At 41.0% G+C, this 24,061-nt stretch overlaps 1 protein-coding gene across 5 annotated transcripts; it reads right to left on the bottom strand.

The window, feature by feature from the left end:
- Positions 1-18: 18 nt before the first annotated feature.
- LOC101876583 (pancreatic lipase-related protein 2-like) lies at positions 19-24,061 on the bottom strand. 5 transcript variants are annotated; one of them, XM_031053910.2, is made up of 15 exons: positions 23,996-24,061; positions 21,283-21,430; positions 17,689-17,752; positions 14,488-14,536; positions 13,542-13,696; positions 11,878-12,003; positions 10,233-10,367; positions 8,482-8,590; positions 7,743-7,859; positions 7,537-7,659; positions 6,612-6,730; positions 5,715-5,844; positions 5,329-5,440; positions 4,200-4,364; positions 19-179 (listed from the first exon to the last, which is right to left on the bottom strand). In XM_031053910.2, the coding sequence occupies exons 3-15, from the start codon at positions 17,689-17,691 to the stop codon at positions 116-118; spliced, it is 1,407 nt and encodes a 468-aa protein (XP_030909770.2). In that variant the 5' UTR covers positions 17,692-17,752; positions 21,283-21,430; positions 23,996-24,061; the 3' UTR covers positions 19-115. The 5 variants fall into 5 exon arrangements, with proteins under 5 accessions (XP_030909770.2, XP_030909766.2, XP_030909767.2 ...); XM_031053906.2 differs by having other exon boundaries at positions 17,689-17,791; positions 23,996-24,060; XM_031053907.2 differs by having other exon boundaries at positions 17,689-17,762; positions 23,996-24,060.

The following is a 24,061-nucleotide window of genomic DNA, read 5'->3' as shown; positions in this document are numbered from 1 at the left end:
GAAAACAACAAAGGCAGCCACAGTTTGGACTTTGCTTTAATAGCCTCGTGTATCAACATTTGCATGCACAGGACTGATGGTTTGTTCAGCTGCTGCGTACAGAACCAGTTGTAATCTAGCAAGGTGTCAGTAACTGGGGAACTCCATATGTCACAGTTCCACGGCCACAAAGAGTTGATCTGGGAAGGAAAAAACACTTGAATCAAGATTTATTTATCTGTTTTCCCCCAAAGACAAATGCAAAGCTCTCAGCTGTCACCTTGAGGGCTGTTAGTTCAATCCATAATCCCACTTAAGTCTCCTAAGCGCCTGCTGTACAGAGCAGTAGCATCTGCATATTAACAGGAACAAGGTGAATTTCCTTCTTTTTGAAGACTAGCTGTAAACTTGAGTTGTAATACATGAATAAAATTAATCTCAATACACATAGAACTCTAGATAAACAGTTAAGTCTTGTTAAGATGCCTTTGTTTAGGTTTGGTGCTTTACTGGATTGCCCCAAGCAAAATTTACAACTTGTTTTTAGGAGGTCAGCCCAAAAGGGATTTAATCAGCTTCTCTAAATAATGCATGCCGATGTCAAATGATAACGAATATGTTTTCCTAACATCTAACCTATATTTTATCTGTTGTAAAATATATCGGTTTAACCTTGTCCTAAACCCAGTGGATATCACTTCCCAGTTAGTTTATTCATCTATTTTTATGCTTCGCTCCAGTCTTTTCTCTTTACTGAGAAACACATTTCCTTCAGCTTCTCTATGCAGATCAAGTTTTTTAAGTCTCTGTTGGTGTTTTGCAGAATTCAGTCTGTGTGCCTTGTTCCTGAAGTATTCTCCTCAAACTTGTAAAAGACATTGCTTCTGGTTACTGTTTGACCCCAATTATTTAAATAAGGATAATTCTTCCTTGGACCTTCTATACAGAAGTAATGCACCTAGGAATGAGACTTGCTTTAACTTGGGTTGTAATTTTCTGGCTTTGGCAGAACTGTATACATTCAGGCATCACAGAAATATGGTGGGATGGCTCCTGTGCCTGGAGTGTTGAAATGGAAGGTTGCAGGCTCTTTAGAACAGACAGGCCCAGCAGGAAGGGAGAGGGAGTTGCTATTTATGCTAGGGAAAGGCTGTGGAGAATGGAACTTGGTCTGGGGACAAGTGAGCAGTCTACAGAGATTTTGTGGGTCAGGGTTAAAGGCAGAACAGCGATGGGAAACATTATTGTGTGGATCTGTCACAGACCACATGATTAAGAGGAATCTGTGGATGAAGCACACTACAGACAAACAGGAAAAGCCTCACTCTCACAGGCGCTTGTTCTCATGGGGGACTTCAACCACCCTGACATCTGTTGGGGGGACAGTACAGCCCGGCACAAGCAATCCAGGAGGTTTCTCGATTGTGTGGAAAACAACTTCCTTCTGCAAGCAATAGAGGAGCCGATGAGGAGAGGTGCCCTGCTTGACCTCGTGCTCACCAACAGGAAAGGGCTCGTTGGAAATATGATGCCCCAGGGCAGCCTTGGTTGCAACGATCATGAGATGGTCAAATTCAAGATCCTTAGGACAGTGAGAAGAGTGCGCAGCAAGCTCAGTGCCCTGGACTTCAAGAGAGCAGACTTTGGCCTTTTCAGGAACCTGCTTAGCAAGTTTCCATGGGATATAGCCCTAGAAGGCAGGGGGGGCCAAGACCGTTGGTTGATATTCAAGGATCACCTGCTACAAGCTCAGGAGTGTTGCATCCGGACTAGAAGGAAGTGCAGCAGGAGGGCCAGGAGACCTCCTTGGATGGATAAGGAGCTGCTGAGAAAAATTCAAAGGAAAAAGAGGCTTATAGAAGGTGGAAGCAAGGACAAGTGGCGTGAGAAGAATACAGGGATATTGTCTGGGAAGCTAGGCATCAGGTTAGGAAAGCTAAGGCCCAGTTAGAATTAAACTTGGCTAGGGATGTTAAGGATAACAGGAAGGGATTCTGTAGGTATGTAGCAAATAAAAAACAGGCTAGGGACAACATGGGCCCCCTACGGAAGCTATTGGGAGAACTGGCTACACAGGACTTGGAGAAGGCTGAGGTTCTGAATGGCTTCTTTGCCTCAGTCTTCACTGGCAAAGGCTCTGACTGCACCACCCAAGTCTTGGAAGGCTGACACAGGGACTGTGAAAATGAAGACATTGGGCCCACTGTAGGAGAGGATCTGGTTCGAGACCATCTTAAGAACTTGAACGTACAGAAGTCCATGGGACCTGATGAAATCCATCTGCAGGTCCTGAAGGAGCTGGCGAATGAAGTTGCTAATCCACTGGCCATCATATTTGAAAGATCATGGCAGTTGAGTGAAGTTCCTGATGACTGGAAAAAGGGAAATATAACCCCCATTTTCAAGAAGGGGAAAATGGATGACCTGGGGAATTACAGACCAGTCACTCTCACCTGTGTGCCTGGCAAAATCTTGGAGCAGATTCTCCTGGAAGGCATGCTAGGGCACATGAAAAAGAGCAAGGTGCTCGGTGACAGCCAGCATGGCTTCACTAGGGGGAAATCCTGCCTGACCAATTTGGTGGCCTTCTGTGATGGGGCTATGGAAACTGATGGACAGGGGTAGAGCAGTTGACGTCATCTACCTGGACTTGTGCAAAGTGTTTGACACTGTCCCACATGACATCCTTGTCTCTAAATTGGAGAGACATCAATTTGATAGGTGGACCACTCGGTGGATAAAGAACTGGCTGGATGGTCGCATTCGAAGAGTTGTGGTCAATGGTTCAGTGTCCGGCTGGAGACCAGTAACGAGTGGTGTCCCTCAGGGTTCGGTGTTGGGACCAGTCTTGTTTAACATCTTTGTTGGTGACATGGACAGTGGGATTGAGTGCGCCCTCAGCAAGTTTGCTGAAGACACCAAGCTGTGTGGTTCGGTGGATATGCTGGAGGGAAGGAATGCCATCCAGAGGGACCTTGACACACTTGTGAGGTGGGCTGATGCCAACCTCATGAAGTTTAACCATGACAAGTCCAAAGTCCTACACCTGGATCGTAGCAATCCCAGGCACAGCTACAGGTTGGGCAGAGGAGAGATTCAGAGCAGCCCAAGGAGAAGGACTTGGAGGTGTTGGTCGATGAGAAAATGAACATGTGCTGGCTTCAGTGAGCGCTTGCAGCCCAGAAAGCAACTGTATCCTGGGCTGCATCAAAAGGAGCGTGACCAGCAGGTCGAAGGAGGCGATCCTGCCCCTCTGCGCTTGTGGGTACTCACTTGGAGTATTGTGTGCAGTTCTGTGTCCTCAACATAAAAAGACATGGAACTGTTGGAACAAGTCCAGAGGAGGGTCATGAGGTTGATCAGGGGACTGGAGCACCTCCCATATCAGGATAGACTGAAAAAGTTGGGGCTGTTTAGCCTGGAGAAGAGAAAGCTGCGTGAAGACCTCATAGCAACCTTCCAGTATCTGAAAGGGGCATATAGGGATGCTGGGAATGCACTATTCATTAGGGACTGTAGTGATAGGACAAGGGGTAACGGGTTCAAACTTAAACAGGGGAAGTTTGGATATAAGGAAGAAATTCTTTACTGTAAGGGTGTTGAGGCACTGGAATGGGTTGCCCAGGGAAGTTGTGAATACTCCATCCTTGTCAGTGTTCAGGACCAGGTTGGATGAAGCCTTGGGTGGTCTGGTTTAGTGTGAGGTGTCCCTGCCCATGGCAGGGGGGTTGGAACTAGATGATCTTGAGGTCCTTTCCAATCCTAACTATTCTATGATTCTATGACCTCAGTCTTTGCGCCTTGTTCCTGAAGAATATTCCCCAAACTTGAAAAAGTCCCTGCTTCTGTTTACAGCTGGACCCCAATTATTTAAATAAGAATAATTCTTCCTTGGATTTTCTGTACAGAACAAGGTAATGCACCTGGGAACGAGACTTGCTTAATCTTGGGTTGCAATTGTCTGGATTTAGCAAAACAGTATACATTCCAAATAATGCTCTGTGTATACCTTGTCAGACAGTTACCCCCTGTACTTCAGGTTTGTAGAGGTTTGTTCTTAAACATTTGAGTTTTACGTCCAAAGTGAAATCCTTGTGGTTACTGAAATTCACATTGTTGATTGCCAGCTGTGTCCAATTTAAGACTGATTTTCAATCGTATCTCACAGAGTTTTTGCACTCCTTGCACATTCCTTCTGAGCTGTAAAGGGACATACTTACCTATGTCCATCTCCGTGAGTTATGTTGACTGTTTCTGCTCCCAGTCTTGCCCAGAGAAGAGTAAACAAGGTTTTGTCCCAGAGAAATTCAATTTGTGTAGTTTTTTGGGGGTTAATTTCAACATCAAGGTATTTTACGTAAACTTGGTCTTCAGAGAGGTCTCCACTGCAAATACAATGAAGATAGCAGTGTTAAATTTACCAGTGTAGAGACTGCTGAACTAAATAATTCTCCACAAGCGTTGTTACAACAGAAATCTGCACTTGTGCTGTTCTTTGCGACAGTGCAGGCCCAGGACTCTGGTGTTATGCTCTGAACAGGGAGAGGATGAAAACAGTAAATGGGCATGAGGCAGGAAACCACTGGGAAATAACAAGGGATGAGGCAGGGGCTGCCTCCAGCACCCATGTGGGTTGTGTTTTGCACTTATCTTGGCAGGGAGAGCTTCAGGTGAGGTTTTTGGGAAGGAGTTTAGGGAAGAGCTGGACACTTCTGTGGTGCTTTGGTCTGCACATGCACAGAGGATGGTAAGAGAATGCATGGAAACACTTGTTCTGGACGACAGTGGAGCTTTGGTAGTCAGTGGGAAATAATAAGAGCTATGAATGAAGTTTGCTGGCCAGCTTATATAGATGTGCCATTTATATAGTAGTGATGGCTTTTACTATCTCCTAGGGAGAAAGGAGGTATCCACTTTGCAAATTTGGTAAGTTTGGGCATAGGATTGCCTTGCATGAGATCATTCAGCAAGTTGCCAGCACAGCAAAACCTCGTCAGTGCAAAGAATGAGTATGCTGATGTGTATGTCGCCATGCTAGTGTGGGTGTGGTTGTGCTAAAGTACATGTGAAATGTGAGTATCATATGAATTGTGTGCATTCCCCAAGTCAACATTTGTTTATTTTCTAAGAGTGACTCAGAGAAACACAGAACTCATGAAAAGGAAGTGATTTCCATTTCCTTTTTGCAACCAGCCATGGACATTTTCTAAATCGTAACTCTTCAAAATCTGATGTTAAGCAGAATGTTTGCAACATGGAATAATTTTTTGCATTGCTTAAACGTGTGGAAAATGCTTATACTAATGTTAGCAGCATTAAATGTTATAGGGAAATATTAATTTCTCTTACCTGGCAATTTCGTATGTTTTTGTGTTCCCCTCTGCATCATGGAAAACGAGTTTTATATTCCCTTTCGTTTTCTTAGCACCAGACAGCTGGATAAGCACCTTTTGTCTCCAAGCTGCATAAAGAAAAGCAAAACAAGCTAGGTTCTCATTGATATGAGATACCTAAAAATACTAGTTTACTGGAAAGTTCTTTTTTTCCTAACTGGAGTTAGTTTGTGTTGGCAATGAAAGACTCAGTGATCATGAATATTAGTAACTAATGTAGTGGTTTTTGTCAGAGATGTTGGAAGTTGTTTATAGAAGCACCATAGGAGCATGGCTGTTAATTACGTCAAGGCAATCACTTTTCAAACACACCAACAACTGTAACAAACTTTCTCTACTTACCAGCAAAAGGTGGGTCTGCTCCTGTGTTTAAAAAATACTTTTGGTTTATCCTCTCCAGTTTGGCTGGAAATCTGTCAGCATAGTGCCCCATCATTGGGCACCCCTCTTTTGGACATGGGAAACAGTCTCCCTAGGGAAAATAAGAGCATTGGTTAAGGAGGAGTATTTTTTCATTCTAGCTCTGACAAAATGAAGGCTGACAATGTTGTTCTGATCTTGCAAAGCTGTGGCAGAGCTGTATGTTGACATATCTTGCCACCAAAACCTGATGGACTTGTTGCAGACAACAGCTCCTGCACCCTGCCATACATCAGGGTGTAGAATGAGCAGGTTTGATACCCATGTCCATGACCATCTGAAACTCCTCAGTTCAAATATTTTTCAGCTAGAGTCTAGGGCAATGTATGAGCCAATTTTACCTTTCTAGTGGAAAGCAACTTGCCTGCATTCACATTGCAACACCATATGGAGGGGAAGAAAAGGAGCATCATTCACAAATGCATTTATTTACATACTCTACTGAGTGTAAATTGGAGAACAGTCAAGGATTTTGGAGGCTCCAAATGTCTCTTCTTCCAGCCAGAAATTAGTAGGATAGCTATATCTAACCTACGTGCTCGTAGCATAAAGGTTTAGGGTGAGAATTGCATGGGGTTTAAGTTTTTCCCCCTATTTTGGTTATATCGTCTGTGTCTCAGGATTAATGTCCCAGAGTGGAATAGCTGGTGGAGCTGCTGTGTCTCACTGTGCTCTTCCTCCTACCAAACCACCCCATGAGAAGCGCAGTCACCAGCATCCAAGTCTTCTGCACACATAGTGGCACCTATTGTGAGTGTAGAGACCTGGATCTTTTTCTTTACAGAAATTCCACACCCATTCCTGGTCTGATATACTTACCAGATCAAAGGAATCATATTTTTTACAGGGATATCCACAGAATCCGGTGGGATAGAGGATACTTTTGAAATAGTACTCGTGGCTGCGGGAGTGATGGCACCCTCCAAAGACTGTAGCATCTGTGGGAACAAAGTTTATGAACATCAGTGAAATAACCTCCTGTTACCCTGTACAAGGGTTGCACTTGTCTCACCATGAAAACAGCTGAGGCATGGAACAGAACAGCAGCGTGGTCTTGAGAAGTTGCTGTTTAGCCTGGGGTTTATCCAGAGAACTGTGTGCTAGTTACCCCAAGATTTCAAGTGGGATACATTGATCTGCTATGGCACCAGAGTCCCTTTTAAGACAATGGCATTAATTACAGTTTTAAAGAGCTTAACAGAGCAAGGAGACTCCACTAGCCTTCTGCTGACCTCTCCAAAGGCTGTGAAGAGAGAAGTCTCAGGTGGATAGGTGAAGCATGTACAGCCACTGGAAACACTGAGTGCTTTTGCCTAATTTATGATGTAGAAGTGTCAGATGCTCTTTGCAGCATCTGCAAGAAATTAAAGATGGTGGTGTCATGCTGCTGCTTTTGGTTATGGCTCTAACTTGTCTCAGCCTGGAAAACCTCCTTCTGGGCGTCTGGGTTTGTTGGACTGGGTTGTTCCCTGTTCCCTGCCTTTTTGTGTTCTGCAGGTTCAATTTCAAATTAGAGGAGCAAAGCTTAGGCCTATATTAAACTTCCTTTCCTACACTGTTCCCTGAGGATTACTGTTCTGATCTAGCCTTCATTGTTTCTTATTTCCCTCTAGATCTTACAATTAAATAAGCAAAACCTAATTTTGTTTAGCTGTTTACTCCCAAACTGACAGTTACCTTCACAGTTAATATTTCAGAATGGGATGAAAGCAAAGTACTATGCATGTTGGGAATGTATGTTTACCTGCAATGATAGCTTCAAATTCACTTTGTTTCATATCTGGATGTAAATCAGTGCATCCACGCATCACAGTTCCTCCATTGGGGTAAAAGTCCAGGTGACCAGTGGTGTTATGTATTCCAAACCCTGAGATACACATATGATGAGGTCAGTGTCTTAGTGGCATGGTGCCCATCCCTGCAGGTGTTTACTAGCACATGAACACTTACCTACAGCAGGAAAGTGAGCAGCATTAGTGTGAATGATATCAACAAAGTTTGCATCTGAAGGATCCAGCCTCACCTCAGGAGGAGTGCCTTCAAAACAGGGCCCAGCAGGGTCTAAACCTAAAAGAACCCCCCCCCATTTATTGGTTGAGGGAGGGAAGGAAGTGTTGTACGTGTTAATGTCTTTTGCCAACTTACAACATCCGTTGTTCAGTACTGCACAAGGCATGTTGAACAGTAATAATGTGAATGTTAAGCAAAACTGAAAAGAAAATGTGTAATAACACAGTTTTGTGAACCTTTCTATAAACTTATTCCACCAGAAGTAAAACATTTGCCAATAGGCTATATAATGGCATCATTTTACCACAAAGAAGGCATTTTATTACCTTTGAGTTTAATACTGGCCTGTAAAGATTTACAGATAGGAAAATCTAAGGATTCCTGACATGTTGCTTTGTCTTTGCATAGGGTTTGATGTAACATTACCATAATTCACTGGATTACATGTAAACTATGTCTTTTGCTCCACTAAAGTCATCTACTACAGTTTTTAACTTAACTAGAGAAGGAAAATGTAATAATTACCCTTCTTTCTGGGAAGCATGAAGTTTGCCTCCTCTCATGAGAGGTGCCTCCAGTACTGCCAATAATTTAATTCCAGTTTACAGGCCAGTGTGTTGGAAGTTTCTTGCTTTTAGACACATGCAATGTTAGCTCTGCACATCGGCGAACAGCCTACCTGTTATCCGTCTGATGCCCGGAGTCCTTCTTCCTGCCTCTCCTGCAGTATGTGCTCCCAGGCTGTGGCCAATTAAATGGATATCATGAGGGGAGCATCTGGAGACTTTCTGATCATTGAGGTGGTGGTGGGAGACAAGAACACAGGCTTTAAATAGCAAGCAAAGAGGGTGTCTTACATTATGGGCCTTTGGGAACATCTAGACTGACTTCCTGCATAGCAAACTGGGTCTGAGTTTTTTAAAGTGAGTTCCTTGACTTAATTATTGTTTAAATTACACTAAGACTTGATAGAAATTGATCCAATCTAGAATTTAAAATGCCTAGTGATGATGGATTCACTGTTGTAGTGTTGGTGTATGGTTACCATATTCAATTATTCTTGGTGACAAACTATGATCCTTCTTGTCATTTGGATCAAGCCCTAATTTAATTTTTGTCAAATAATTTCATTTTTTCTTTATTTAATCAATTATGGAGCCTTTTTAAATTGCATGTCTGTTCTCAATGCACATACATAGAACATGTGATAACACTCAATAGTATTTTGGCTGACAAGCTTGGGTGGGGTGACATTTATTCTCCTCTTTGCCACATGTTAGCTGTACAAGACCTGCACTGTTAAAATATTACACATGCATTGAAGGTGGAAATGGAGTTTAATCAACATGTAGGTTGCATGCAGGGGATATATTTCATTCAAGGATTTGCTGTTGCTAATTCCTTAATGGTTTTACATCAAGTTCTGTTTTGTAATGCAGATGTATGCAGAATGTATCCAAATAAAAGCAGATCTGTAGTACTGGCCTGTCTGCCTTTAGTGGTAGGGGACAGGTTCTTCTGAATACGATTTACTGCAGTCCTGTTTACAGTGCAGCTTAACCTTTCCTAAAGGCAAACTGCAGAAGTTTATAAATTGGGGAAAAGGAAGTCTAAGGAACGTTTATGAGTTTTTCTGAAGGAAGAAAGAGAAGCTTAGACTGCAAATGGAGCAGTAATAGAGATATTAAATGAAAAACTGAACACATCTTCAAGTGACCTGGGCTTTGTACACAAAGAAGAAAGATACAGAAGCAAAGGTGTGAGGCTACATAAGAATCTCCTAGGTAGAAACAATCGATTGTACCCCAGCAGGTTCTGGAAAAATGTTCTTTTGTATTCAGGTGCTTGCAAAGTCAGTACTTTGCCATATGGGCTCTAAACTACTTCTTGCAGCACTTCAAGATGAACACCTCCTGACCAGGATCAAGTCCGTAGCCAGGCAGGGTTCTTATTTTCAGCATGTCTAAGTACTCATGAGTCTTCCTGAAGTCAGCAGCAAATGCCAATACTCTTAAACTTCACATCTGAGCAGTTCTGTGCTTTATGTGTAGATGTGAACACGAGCTTTCAGGAACATGAAGTTCACAACTAGAAGGAAACTGGACAATTTATCCTGCCTGTAGACAGCAAATATGGCATTATCAAACGAGTCAGCTCCTCCTCATTTCAGCTGTGCTAAACTGAGACACTAGCTCACTTCTAGCACACGTATCTCACGCTGGCAAAACTCTTACAAGCACTGAACTCACAGCCCTTGCCTCCTTCGCACGGAATCCTTTCTTGCCTGTATGATCATATGGAAATGTTGCCACCTACTGGCTTTTAATTAATTGGCACCTCTTTTCGACCACGTCAGCTTAATGTGCGTCTTTTGTGGCAGCACAGTCGCCCTAGATCCCCTTAAACTGTAGGTAAAGTTGTACCTTTTACCTTTAAAATTTTGATGGTATAGGCAATCTCAGCCCCAATCACACGGAGGTTGTTCACCGCACTGATGTAGGTGCCTTTTGCACCTTCTTTCCAGTCGACAGCAATGCAGTTGATATTTTCCACTTCCAATAACAGCTGATGCGGAAACACATAAAGCAAAGTATTTAAGGAGACAAAATAACAGAGATAAAACTAAAACTGGAATAAACATTAAAAGGTAATATACTAATGCAATTTCTCAACCTTTACTAGGCAGGACTCTTCACTGTTGCCTGTGCCATGCTGAAATGTGCATCTTCTTGCAAAACAGAATGTAACAAGCCATTCATCCAAAAAGTATCAATTATGAACGACCATAATAAGAATATTTTAATCTACAGCCACTTGTATACCTATTTGAAGTAATCTGGAAAAGCCACACAACAGCCCAGTAGTCTCTATGCACACTATGTGACTTACTTTGAGAGATGTCGTTAGCCTAATTGAATAGCATAGAAAGTAGACTTATTTACCAAGTACCTTTAAAACTGAGAAAGTCAAAGTCATGTCAGACTGGAAAGGCTGGAGTAGAGGAGAAAGTTTCTGTTTCAGCAAAGAAAGCTAATGTGTTGGTCACTTCAGTACTAGCCAGTCTTGCAGAGATCAGTGATTCTTCTAGTAGAAGAATTATGTATTGAAGTCTACAGTTGTAGCTTTCTGTGACTAAAGCTCACTTAAGGTTTGAGAAAGGACAAGAAGTGGAAACAAAAAATAATCCATGATAAACAGCTGAGGGTGAATGACAAGGAAAACAGAAGGTTGAAGAGTGCATTGATGCCTGGACCTCCTCCTTTCCTGTAGGCACTCTTAAGTTTGTGCTATACAGAGGCAAGATAGAACTGCTGTTTCTTTTCAACTGAAAAATTAGAAATTTAATACTGTAGATTAAAAGTATTCATAGATCTATGAAACAAAGTGGTGCTGCGGGTCTATGACTAGTATTCAGTAGTGGCCTTTTTCTAGCTTCTCATATTTTTGTGCCTGTGTGGAAGAAGCACAAACTAGAGTAAATTTTGCTTATCTATCAGAGCCAAGGCTGACACTGACACAGAATACTCTCTGGTTTTGTGGTAGTTTCACATTTCATATTTGAAATCTCTTTCTTTCATTGCACTCTGTAATCAAAGAAAAAGGGGTTCATTATTATTTTGTTGGGTTTAGCTTTTTAAAGACCTGAATAGTGGTGAACCAGAATAATGTTTGTAAGCTGAAACTTGAGCTTTACAATGCAGGAAGGTTTTTTGACTGAAGGACAGTCTAATTTCTCCTAATGGGAGATGCAGTGTGTCAGTGTGTCTAATCTGATATTCTGACACCAGTGCACAGGCTGGTGACATCTGTGTTTGGTTTCTTGCTTTGATGCAGTCTGTAGGGTTTGAGGATGGAAACTCTCTAGAGAAACCTAATGTCAGAGATGCCCAAGAAGCCTCCACTATGCTCCATCTTCCAGAGTGGGAACATATTCTGGTGTTTGTGAAATTTGCTTTTTGATTGATATCTGCCATAACCTACTGAACTGCAAACTGGAAAGTGGACATTAATGCCTAAAGGATACTGACAGTTTGTAGTTACAACCGCTGATGGAAATCAGAAGCTACTCTCATACCAAGCACATTTCTACCACCCAGCCTTCTTTTCCAGTGCTGCCAAATCCGTGAATGATGAAGGTGGTGTTCCTCCTTGAGGAAAAATGTGAGTTTTGGATCGTTGAACAGTTTATTGCTGAGATGAGCTGGTTTTGGAGGAGAAAAAAAGAGAGAGAAAAAAAAAAGATTAATCTATTCGTACTTTCAAACAGTTTAAAAAAGCCAATTAGGTCATCCCCTCTGTAGGACTCAAGGGACTACTTTTAATAGACCAAATCTGATTTTTTCAACTCTGGAACTCCTGTACTTCTCCTTTCTCAGTTCCACTCTGGTTTCTGAAGAAGTTGTGTCCATGTGGTTTCTGCTGCTCCTGTCTATTCTGCTTAATGCCGGAAGAACCCCCTTATGTGGAATGTGAAGTAACCTAAAGGGGCCACAAGTTACATGCTGCCTGTTAGCTCTAGTTAGAAGAGTTCCTTCTGGGAAAGGCCCATCAGTTCCACATCTCCTGGTTCAGCTTGCTTTTTTACTGACCTGAGCTGTGCCTTCAGTGTGCTGCTCTGCATCTAAACAGCTTGTGTTGTTCTGCATAGGTAATGTTTCTATGGTGGTTTTGTCATTCTGCTCCAGAAAGGCAAGAACTGTCAGCAACAGGAGTGAAGCTGATCTTCACACATTGCTGCAAGCTTCTTAATTATAAATATTCCCTTTTGTCTGAGAATGACATCTGTCTGTATTGTTTTCAGACAAATACAGGGTCTGTGATGTGAGCTCAGGGAGTTTGGGTGTAGAAGGGCTGTGCCTTGATCACAGGTACTTTTTAGTGGCTGGGAAGTGGTATAAATTGACTTATTTTACCAATAACAGAAGCGCTGAGTATCCTGCTGCTGAACGTATCTTGTGTGCTCACATGCCCCTTCCTCTCCAGCTTGGGAAAGTTTATTGCAGGTATAACTTCTCACCCTTAGAGAGCCTGCGTTGGACTCTCATTGTGGCAACCAGGATTGCTGTAAGCAATGATGTCAGCAATAGCAGTGATGGCATCACAGGTCATGTCAGAGGAATCCTAAATATCCCTGTACAGCTCAGGGGACACTAGGTTTGGGAGCCTGGAAGGGGTTTAGTAGCTTCATAAACATTTGTTGAAGTGGTCCCAGCTCCTGATCTGATGGGTTCCTCTGTATTGCTCTGCTCAGTATTTCAGAGCATAAGCAACCTGAGTAGTTCTGTCTTACTTTGAAAGCACAGAGAGGCAGGTAAGAATGTAAAATCACTCTCATTTCACTGTGGGTTTGGAACCTACATAAAATCAGTCTTCAGAGTTTTAGTTTTAAAGCTCACAATAATTTCACAGTTCAGCTTCCCTGTAAGACAGCACTATTTGCTCTCCTACCTGAATACACAGAAGGCTCATTATTGGAATGTCTTCAGCTTTCCTCAGAGACCTAAGTGCATGCAAAAGGCAGTCTGCCATAACCCATATCCTTCTGCAAGGAAAGCTGTTGTGTCTTACAGTTCATTCACAACATTTTTGCTGTACTTTGTCCCAAAGTACATTTAGTACCGTACCTTCAACTACCTTCTTATTCTGACTGTTTTGCCTGTGATGACTGACATAGACTTTTAAAATAATAAACAAACATTGTAGGTTTAATCAGTTCTTGATGTTAAAAATAAATGTCACCTGTGAGTTATTTCCTGTTTCTCTGGTGTAGAGGGAGAAGGTGATGTTCATATCTTCCGGGTTGTCAGGCAAACCTGTCAGAAGTCTCCCTGGTATCCCAGACCAGGGTGGATCATCTGTGAAACAGCCAAGCCTGGGGTAGCAAACCTCTTTACCTAGAGTAGAACAAACAACTGGTTTACATGTTGGACTTTCTTGTGCTTGATGATCTATTTGAGACTACAAAAGTCTGAAGAACAGAAAGCTAAGGATTTCATTTTATGATGAATTTTGAAACTGAGATTCATTCTTGTTTCCTTCATGGATATTGCCTGAAGGAGGTACACACAGGGAGCTAAATAATTTGCAGATAACCTAGGTGTTGTTTTGATACCATTTTCTAGGCTTGTAAAGGTTTAATCTAGTTTCTTTTAAAAAGTCTTGCAAGAAGTGCTTGTTAGGATTACTCCAGCATGCTTCCTAACCCAAAGCATCCTGTCTCTGCTCATAGGATTGAAGGATATTTATGCAGCAACCTTGTGCTGTTAATAAAATGGTAATTTCTTTCAATATAGTAGCTTTTCCTAGATCAAATGGGTCTCTTGTTCACTTATGATCAACTTTTATGTTTCAGCACTGTCTGTTGTGCTAAACACCCTGTTGCTGAAAGGTTTTTTTGTACACAGCAGTCACATAAAGACAGCTTGTACATTGCTTTAATAGAAGTAGGACACGTGTTTCTGGATTTCTCTGTGGATTTTCAGCACAGTGTTATCTCTCAACAGTAAAATTTAAAGAGAGCAGAGCCTTTTAGCATTAGTTCTATGCACAGGAATAGACATTGCCACACAGTTGCCCACACAAATCATACTACAGCTCCAGTGTTAAATACCAGTCATCATTTCCTACATATTATTTCATCTGAATTCACCTTCTAGTGGTAGTTTTCAGAGAGATAGTGTCTCACCTGCTACAGTGCCAAGGAGATAAAACGCAATAATCCACATTCCAGCCACCTAAAGTAAATTGAATATACAGGTTAAGCATTTTATTTAGAGTGATTTGTCCTCTTTAAAAGCACTTATTACAAAGGGAAGCTTAGAAACCTGCACCTGAAGAGGAATAGTTTCATATACTGGTTGGTACACAATGGGGACCTGTCAGCTGGAAGGAAGCTTTGCAGAAAGAGACCTGAGGGTCGTGGTGGACACCAATCGACCATAAGCCAGCAACATGCACTTGCAGCAAAGACATCCAGTAGCATCCTGAGCTGCATTAGGAGTGTTGCCAACAGGATGAGAGGTTACCCTTCCCTTCCACTCATTTTTGCTTTTCACTGTATTTCTTGCACAGCCAATACTGTACATAGATTGCTGAGGGAGTGAATCAGATTATGAGGTCCTGAGTTTTGCCTGCTGTGAGAAGACAGGTGGGAGATATACTAGAATAAAGATAGTGATACCTGTAGCTTGGTAAAAACTTCATGCTTGGCAGCTTGGGCCACTTACTACAAGAAAGACATTGAGGTGCTAGAGTGTGTCAAAAAAGAGTAAAGAACCTGGTGAAAGGTCTGGAGCACAAGTAAGATAAGATAAGATAAGACAAGATAAGACAAGATAAAATAAGATAAGATAAGATAAGATAAGGCTCAGGGAACTGGGGTTATTTAATCTGGAGAAAAGGAAGCTCAGGGGAGACCTTATCATTCTGTACAACTACCTGAAAGGAGGATGCAGCAAAGTGGGGTGCAGTCTCTTCTCCAAGTAACAAGAGGTAGGACAAGAGGAAAAGGCCTCAAATTGCACCAGGGGAGGTGTAGATTGGAAGAATATCTTCACCAGAATTGTTGTCAAGCACTGGAATGGGCTGCCCATCCCAGAAGGTTTTTAAAAGACACGTAGATGTGACACTTAGGCATATGGTTTAGTGGTGGATTTGGTAGTGTTAGGCTGATGGTTGGACTTGTTTTTTTTCCAACCTAAATGATTCCGTGATTCTCTCTTCAGGCTGTTCATGCTGCTTTTTACCTGGGGCTCTTAGTATTTTTGCACCATTGTATCCCTTATATATTCCTTTTCTCTACACTTTCCCTCTACACTTGGCTTTCCCATGTCAGGGGTTCCATTTATTTCACCATTCTGCTCCCTCCCATTTGCCTCATTCACTGTTCTCAATTTCCTCTTCTTCTAGGTGTTTTCTGTACTACTTGCCTTCTATTTTCAACATACTGCTTCTCTTGCAAAGCAAAAACTTTGAGCTGTTGCCCCTGGTCACTGAGATAGCTCATTAGAAGTAATTAAGGAAAAAATGGTAAATTTTAGTATAATCTTTTTATGTGGGAAATTGTCTGCAAGAGCTATTCTTGGAGATTTGCCAATGTGAGAAAGTTAGAAAATTAGCTTTTTAAAGACCATTGCCACTGCTAAATGCTCTCAGAAACAAACAAGAAACAATTGGGAATTTCACAGAACATGTCCTTGGAGTATGTCTGTCACATGTCAGACAGGAGGCACATATGATTTCCCTATGTGAGATTTTTGGTGGAAGCTGGATTACTTGGCTGTAGTGATGTTGTTCCCTAAACAAGCCAAATGGAACAGGTCAGAGTGCAAAGAGTGTGTCTCATCACTCTAATAAACTCTGAAGTCCCTATGTGGTAATAGCTTGTTGTTTATACGGTAGGGTAGAGGAGCAAGGCTGAATATCTAAGCATTGAGCTGGAGCTGCAGTATGCATAGCTGAGAGGAATCATGGAATTTTGCTGGAAATACAATTCTGTCCCCAACTTTAGCATATCCATTGATGTAGGTAGCAGAGAAGAAAACTAGCTGCTTGAGGAGAGTGGGAAGTAGAGAGGAAGTCTGGTGGTGATTAAGAGTAGGAGGGAAGGGGATCAGGAGTTATTCTAAGCAGCTGGTAACAGAGAAGAACAGAGAGTTCCTAAGTGTCAGCCAAAAGCATCACCTCCATTCAGCTGCAATATCTGTCAAAAAAGTACCCATTATCATGATGAGAACCTGATGAGAGTGCAGGAAAATCACAGAAGATTTGGCTCATCAAATAAATTGGAGAGTTCAGTGGGAGTTGTTTATGTTTAATGGAAAGCTCTCATACTCAGGAGATGTATATTCCATGTCAGGAACACTACAGCAGGAATGATAGTATAATTTCAGACCCAAAATCTGTAAGTCTGCTAATGAATAATGACTGTAGAAAATGTGGGAGGTTGTTGTCAAATAAAAGTGATCAGTGATTTGCTATCACAGATTCTTCCTTTGAAGGCAGAAGAAGAAATGAACATGTAGTGAGGTAATGGAAGATGCAGATTTATTATTTTTCATTTCTTTATTGTCTTTGTGGAATGTTGATTCATTCTGTTATTAAGAGAGATGTAGTTTGGGCAGCAGATGGTTTTTTTTTTAGTGGGTAGGTTTTCTATATTGAGAGATGTTAAATGACAGAAACATTGCAAGGAGGTTATGAAATTATGTCTTTCTAAAAACAGTTGGAGCAGCAATCCATTTGATGGGGCAAAACTGTCACTGGGCATTTAAAAGGCTTAGTGCTGAGCAAGAGGAACTGGAAGGACTTGTTTGTGAAAATGATCTCAGCCTAGCCAATATTTCTGGCAAGAAGGCTGCTGAACACTTAGCCCAATTGTTATGTTCATCTAAACTCAATTGTTATAAGCAGCGGACAGAGGACATGGACTTCTGAAGCAAAATCGGCGCTAAATACTTCTAAATTGCTGTTTTGCTCAGAGAAAAAGGAAAAAGAAGAGAAAAGAAAGAAAAAGCAAATATTCATAGGATGACATTGCTATGTACAAAACCTACAGTGGAGCAGTAATTGTCCTTACAATAGGCCACCAGGGCATCTTCTGGACACTCTTGCTCAACCTGTGAGTCATGGCCCACTAGTGGATGGTTTGTGAGATATGAGAAAATCTGCATAATGACTGTCAGCAGTGTGCTTTTAAGTCCCACACACCTTCCTCAGGACATGCATACGAACACGCACACACAGACTATTACTGAGAAGCAAGTCCAAATCTCAGCTTTTTTAGTTATCAGCATTTTTAACCTTATAATGTTACTCCAGGAAAGAGATATTTTTTACATCTAGACCAAGATATGTTGTTTATCTGATTGATGAGACTTTTACTCACCATTCTCTTGTTACTCTTCTTCTCTGGTGAGGAGTAACCAGCTGAGGCAGAATAATGCAACACTCTACAGGATACTCAGTCACGAAAGAAAAATGGCAAGAAACTGTTAAGATTAAGTTACATAATTGAATTCAGTTACATGACATGATAAACTAATGTAGCACTCTTACAAGATCAACACTTAAGTCTCATGACACTTTGATTTTAATAAGATCTGCTTTGCTATTTGATATTTTATTGAAGAAATTAAAATTATATACAGGCATTAGTACAACAGTTAAGTAGATGAGAAGTTAAATGCATGGATTAAATAGATTAAAAATGGGATAATTCACACTATAATAGCAAAGAACTAGAAGGCAACTCCTGGATTTACAAATACAGTTCTTGCCATTGCATCATATCATGATCAAGCTGTGGTCATGGTTTTTATTCAGCTGTGTTGTTTGACCCTGTTATTCATGGCTCATGATGTATCATCACTGATCAGGGTTTTATAAGAATCAGTTTCTTTCATTAAACTGCATGCCAGCTTTCAACAATGGTATTGTTGGACATGAGATCATACTGAAAAAAATAGACATCTAGACTGAGGGATTAATAAATAAAATGTACAGGTCATGAATGTTGGATTATGTTTTATAGTTTGGGAAAGTAAATGCTTCATACTGCCTATCATACAGAATGGAGATGAGCATCTGAGGAAGCAATGACTGAAAAGGCATTTGAGGTCTTGCTAATGTATTACTAGTGACTTCTGAAGTGCCAAGGATCTTGTTAGTCTTTGTTTCCATGCAGCTGGGAGAATAGTATTTTTAGTATATATATTGTATTAAATATATACTTATATATTCTATATGTATATATACTCATATATGCATATATAATGTATATATGTGTATATATATTTATACACTTATATATGTATATATATACAGAGGTTTCATAGGTCAAGAAGGATATTGAGAAAATGGAGGTTGAGAGGAAGTCTTGTTGGATCATCATGAGAATAGAAGAAAGGGAATGCAGAGCAAGACGTGAAGAGAGAACTTTTAAGACTAGGAGTATGAAGGCTCAAAGTGTAAATGGTTGTTCCCCAAAGGCGTAACTTGAGACCAGAAGAGGAGCAGTGATGCTTAAAAATGCAATAGTGGTGGAACAAGAATTAGCCATGAAAAAATGAAGTCTGGTATGTTGCCCTGAAATAGTCCTAGAGCTGAAGTCATAGGGAAAACAACATAGCTAGTTTTAAGATGAAGTTTTGTCACATTTAAAGTGACAGTGAGAAGTGGGATGGACAAGGGTCAATGTCCTAGATGGTGCTTTCCACTTCTTCATCTTGTATTTCAAAGAGGCCAGATGGGAAGATAAAGGGTCACTGCAACAGCCTATACTGATATGGGGATCAGCCTTGGTTAATATCATTGTGTTCAAAGCAAGCAGCAGTAGAGCAGTAACAGCTCCTTATGCAGTAACGTCCCTACTGCTAGCACATTTTCACATGTCAACAAAACCAATTGTGGCACCTTCTGTCCCTTCAGTCGTATGTGGTCTTTCCAATATTCAGGTCAGGTTTTCCCCCCTCAGTACAGTAGTTTAAGTATCTTTGCCTTCTTTCAAAATATTCACCATTTATATTTTTTTTCCCCTCATCCTTTCTTGCCTTACAACCCTAACCATACTTCCTATATTTCTTGCACTGACACTGTCCTTAAACAGAGAATATTTTGATCAGTTCTGTCTTTTCAGTGTTTTATTTTAGCCTTTCATATTTTTCAGTAGTTTGGCACAGTGCTCAATTAACATTGTAAAGGCAACATAAAGGAGAATCCATCTGGAGTTTAGCATATAAGCCTTGGGTATAGAAATTACAGGTTAAATTTCTTGTTTTCAGCACATTCTTGCATGGCTTTGAGCCTAAGGCATTTAGAAAACACTTGCAAATGCACATCCAAGTATTGTAACATAACCCAGAATGGTAAAAGAAACTAAGAAAGACAAATCACATTAGTGTCACTAGGCCTCATAAAGGGGATTGTATATGTACTTACCCATATGAAAATACCTAAAGTACACTATAATTTTGTTTATTTTATTTGAATGTGATTTTGTTGTTCGGTCCATTCTCTACTAGTATACAAAGAATATAATCTTTTCTAGGCACAGTCCCCGTTCAGTATCTCAGACACACCATTTGCCCAGACTATCAAATACTGAAATCTGGTGAGCACAATATTGGACAAATTTAACAGTAGATACATCACTTTTGTAGTGGAGCAAAGATGTTCAGAACTTTTAGTAGATTTCCTTCCTCCAAACCATCCAATATGAAGTAATAAACAAGGCAGGGCTCACATACATCGTCTGGTCTGGGTAATAGAGTTTTCTGAGTGTCTACTGACCTCTTAAACTGAATCTGAGACAGTAGACTAAGGCATTAACATGAGGTAATGACTCAAAAGAGTGATCCAATTTTTTCCTGAAGGTGTTTAATGTGGAAAGTACTCCAATAAAAGGTTAGTAAGTATGCAAAGTTGTACGTGTATTTGTTCATCACTGGAGGCTGCAGGAAGAGTTGGGCTTTTAGGTATTTAGGTTGGTTGCTTGGAAATGGTGAACAATTTCAAGAAATTGTGGCATAATAGTGACGAAAAGCTGTTAAACAACAACTCCTTGGCTTCCCACTTCAGGGCTTCGTGCAGTGTCTGCTCTGATTTCTGAAATAATAGGGTTCTCACCACTGGTAGTCATACACTTAAGCTAACAGAGACAATTATGATCATTTAATCTGACTATAAGCATCATAAAAACTTCAATAAACATGATTCAGTTTTAGGAAGTGGCCATACCAGTTCTGAGCCAAGGAGGGAGCCTTCAGCTGACTTGTAGCCATCATCTGGTTACTTGTCTGCCTTCCAGGAGGATCCTCTCTGTTCCTCTTCATGATTAGGCTGCTTTCTAATTTTGTCAACTGTGAGACCAACCCTATTTACCTTTTGCCATTTCTGAAGGGCAGAATAACCCTTGCTGTTGACTAATTCAGTTTTGTCTGTATGTGGTAGCCTACCAAAAACGTTTGCCATATTCTCCCAGATAACAGCTCTGTAATTCTCCCTCATTTCCACTCTCCCTTAAAATTTGCACTGCTCCCAATAATACTTAATTATGTATCCTAATCTATCCTCCTTTTAATTTCAGCTGTTATTTGTGTTCTTAGGCATTTTCACTTAGCAAAAAAAAAGTCCAGATTCCATATACAAACACCATCATTTAATCTTCCTTTAAAACCAAAGTTGTTTCAGTCCTACATTACCTTAGCCCCACTGAATCCACCCTGTTTTCTTAGCTGCGTTACATTATCACAGCCCAGAAGTCCTCATGTCCTACTGGAATTTCCTGGAATTGAAAAGTTTGAAGCCTTGTAGCTCCTGCCAGTCTCCTCAGGATCACTCTGAGTGCTGCTGTTTACCTGTTGACTCAAACTATACCTTTCAGCCTGTCTTCTTAAACAGGAGTCCTTACAGTCCTCCAGCCCCAGCCAGCAGTTAGTAAGGACACTTCCCCCAAATCCAAGCCAAGTTTTCAAACACTTACCACTCTGAATGCAGCAGGGGTTCCTGATTTGCAAGCTCCGTTCAGCCAGCTCCCTGTCAAATCCTGGTTGCTACCGGCTCTTTTCCTTGGAACTGGTCCCACAATGGTGGGTGCGGACCTGCCCACACGGTGTCTAATTATAGGCTTCCTGTGGGTGAGTACCTTTGTGAGAATGATACCCTTAATGCTGGATGTAACAGATGTTGCCTTTTCTTGTCTCACATAGTATCTAATAGATGAAAATTTTCACCTCTTAAAAGTTTTGCTATGGATTTGAGGAAAAGCAAGACCATTTTAGACCTCAGAGTGGGTTGTTGTATATAATGTTCATAACAGTCAATGTGAAATATCCACCTTAGCTGGTTATCGTAAGGTCCTGTTACAGGCAATGGGCTGAGCCTCCTCTGCAGCTTGATTTTGCTGCCCTGTGTCACCTGCTAGAAGTCACCAGCTATCTGTCTGCTATCTGTCTGACATACATGTCCTGTGAAGCAACCCCTGGTACATTTTCATGCAGTCAAACATGTTTATATTTCTTACAGCTTCTTTTAAAAAGGGGGAGAGTAAAAAAAATTATTTTGCAACTTAGGGACAATAGAGGTATCTGAGCATTTGTTAGCTTTTTCTAGTGAAGTTACTCAAGCTCTGTCTACCCATTACCATTTTGACTAATCTATGTCCTCTTAGGCCAAGTGGTATTCACAGATTAGGTTTCTCTACCCAAACTCTCTTTCAGCTTAATTACCCCTTGTCCTGTTACTACATGTCCTTGTAAAAGTCTCTCTCCGGATTTCTTGAAGGCCCCCTTAAGGTATTGAAAGGCCTTCTCTTCTCCAGGCTGAACAAGCCCATTCATGTCATTCAGATTCTTCTTTGTAATGCTTTCTTGACCTGTTCATCATGTAAGTCCCAGGTTCTCTTCTGTGCTTTGGAGTCTGTGGGTCAAAACTGTCACGACCCAACACTTCCAGTTCCTGGGCAAGACCTCAAGTCACACTGCTATCTACAGGACAGGTTCTGCCATAATTACCTGTTCAGGCAACTGTATGAGAGTGACTACCACCCTTACACAAGAAGTGATTCAGGTGCCTAAGGGCAGGAAGTAACTTGGGTTGAGTCTGCTGCTCATATGAGAAGCCAATTTGTGGTCTTGAGATACATGCATTGCCTGAGAGAAGATATAATTTCAGAAATAACACCAGAACAATGTTTTTCCATGTACCGAGCTATACATAATGCACTCAGCCTGCTAGCCATTGTAAAAACCAAGTCAAGAATGTGTCTCCTTGCAGCACATGACACCTACATGAATGTTCAGATCTGGGTCTGGTTCTCATTGGTAAAGTGGTTCAAGCCAGTGCCGTATAGAAATCATTAGAAACAAGTCTCAGAGGAATGTGGAGCAAGCAGTGGCTGGTCATGACTGGATATCATGTTTAATTACTGGTTACACTGAAGACACATGTAATTTTAGATAAGACAAAACAGATCTAGCTAATAAGAAATTATCCGCAGTTTAGTCTACGTTCATTGACTGGAAGATGGAAATTTGGCAGCAGTTATGGAACCTGTATCTCCTCAGAACGATGTAGCTCATTAGATAAGTCTGGGCAGGAATGAGGCTGCGGAGCCACAGAAAAGGGATAAGGAATGTCATGGGCCGCATTTGTCAAAATACTGGCACATAAGTTAAATGGAAAGCAGCCAGTGAAACCAATGCCTCTATTAATGATGAAACTCCTTCAGCAATTGCTGAACATCTTTGTGTGAAAATCAGACCCCTTTGACATGTTTTCTTTTAGGGGACCTGAATTGCTGGATATGCTCAAATATTTTGCTGTACTTTCCACAGAGCTAGCTCTTTGTGTGTGTGTTGAAACGGGGCCACCAAGCTCACCCACAGCAATGCAGTTACAAATTGGAGCAGAAGCACACGCTTGCAAGAATACCTCTGGGGACCATGGCTCAAAATAGCTGAAAACTGCATTTGGCAAGAATGTAAGCTTACTAACTTCTGTAGTTTGCTTTTTGATCTGCTTTGTATTTAATAAGTGGCAACCTGGTTTATACAGGGGGACCATATAAATTTTCAACAGTTTTACTGTTGGTGTCTTTCAGAGAGAATATGCAGTGGTAAACATTAATGTAGGCCAGTATGACAAGTTGTAATTAATAGTAAAACAGAATTTCTAGCCCATGTTGTAGAGTTTTGAGGTCTAGCTTTAAAAATGGCCAGTTTTTCTGGGTCTGGTTTTATGTCTGAAGAGAAACAGTAGGTTTTTGTGGACAGCAAGAAAAGGCTGGCTTTTGCAGTTGCCTCTGAGAATATGCAAGTGAACACATCCAGGTGGTTTTACAAGTGATAGCTTGAGAATTATCAAGGACATAAATGCATTCTGATAGTAGTGGCCTTCACATAGGTAGGAAAGAGAGGATCAAAACACTCACTGAGAATTATGTCCTCTAAGGGAATCTCAGCAACTGTATTTCAAGTGCAGCAATACATAAATTACCAAGGGTTTCAGAGAAAGATGAGTGAATAAAATTGTAAAAAGCAACATTCTTCTCTCTCATTTTAATTTTAGATTGAAGATGGTTAATGAATTTGTTAACTTGGATGGAGGTCATTGGGATGTAGCTTTGTGTATTCCATCCCCTAGAGAATTAACAATACATATAGACAAAGACTACTCACCTTCTTGGAGAATCTTACCTTTAGTCTCTGAGTGGCAGGGCCATGAATAAAAGACTTTCTTGATATTTCTGTTGTTTAACTCCA

This window comes from Melopsittacus undulatus, chromosome 4 (assembly GCF_012275295.1).
Source record: "Melopsittacus undulatus isolate bMelUnd1 chromosome 4, bMelUnd1.mat.Z, whole genome shotgun sequence".
NCBI lineage: Eukaryota > Metazoa > Chordata > Aves > Psittaciformes > Psittaculidae > Melopsittacus > Melopsittacus undulatus.
The sequence above is the reverse complement of the archived record's forward strand: the minus strand, read 5'-3'. Positions and strand labels throughout refer to the sequence as shown.

Bases quoted from the DNA above. Each gene is read 5' to 3' on its own strand.
- LOC101876583 (XM_031053910.2), bottom strand. The intron at 7,860-8,481 runs GTAGGCTGTTCG...GGGTTCTTTTAG, and splicing joins GGGCATCAGACGGATAACAG to GTTTAGACCCTGCTGGGCCC. The intron at 5,441-5,714 runs GTAAGTAGAGAA...TTCTTTATGCAG, and splicing joins AGCAGACCCACCTTTTGCTG to CTTGGAGACAAAAGGTGCTT.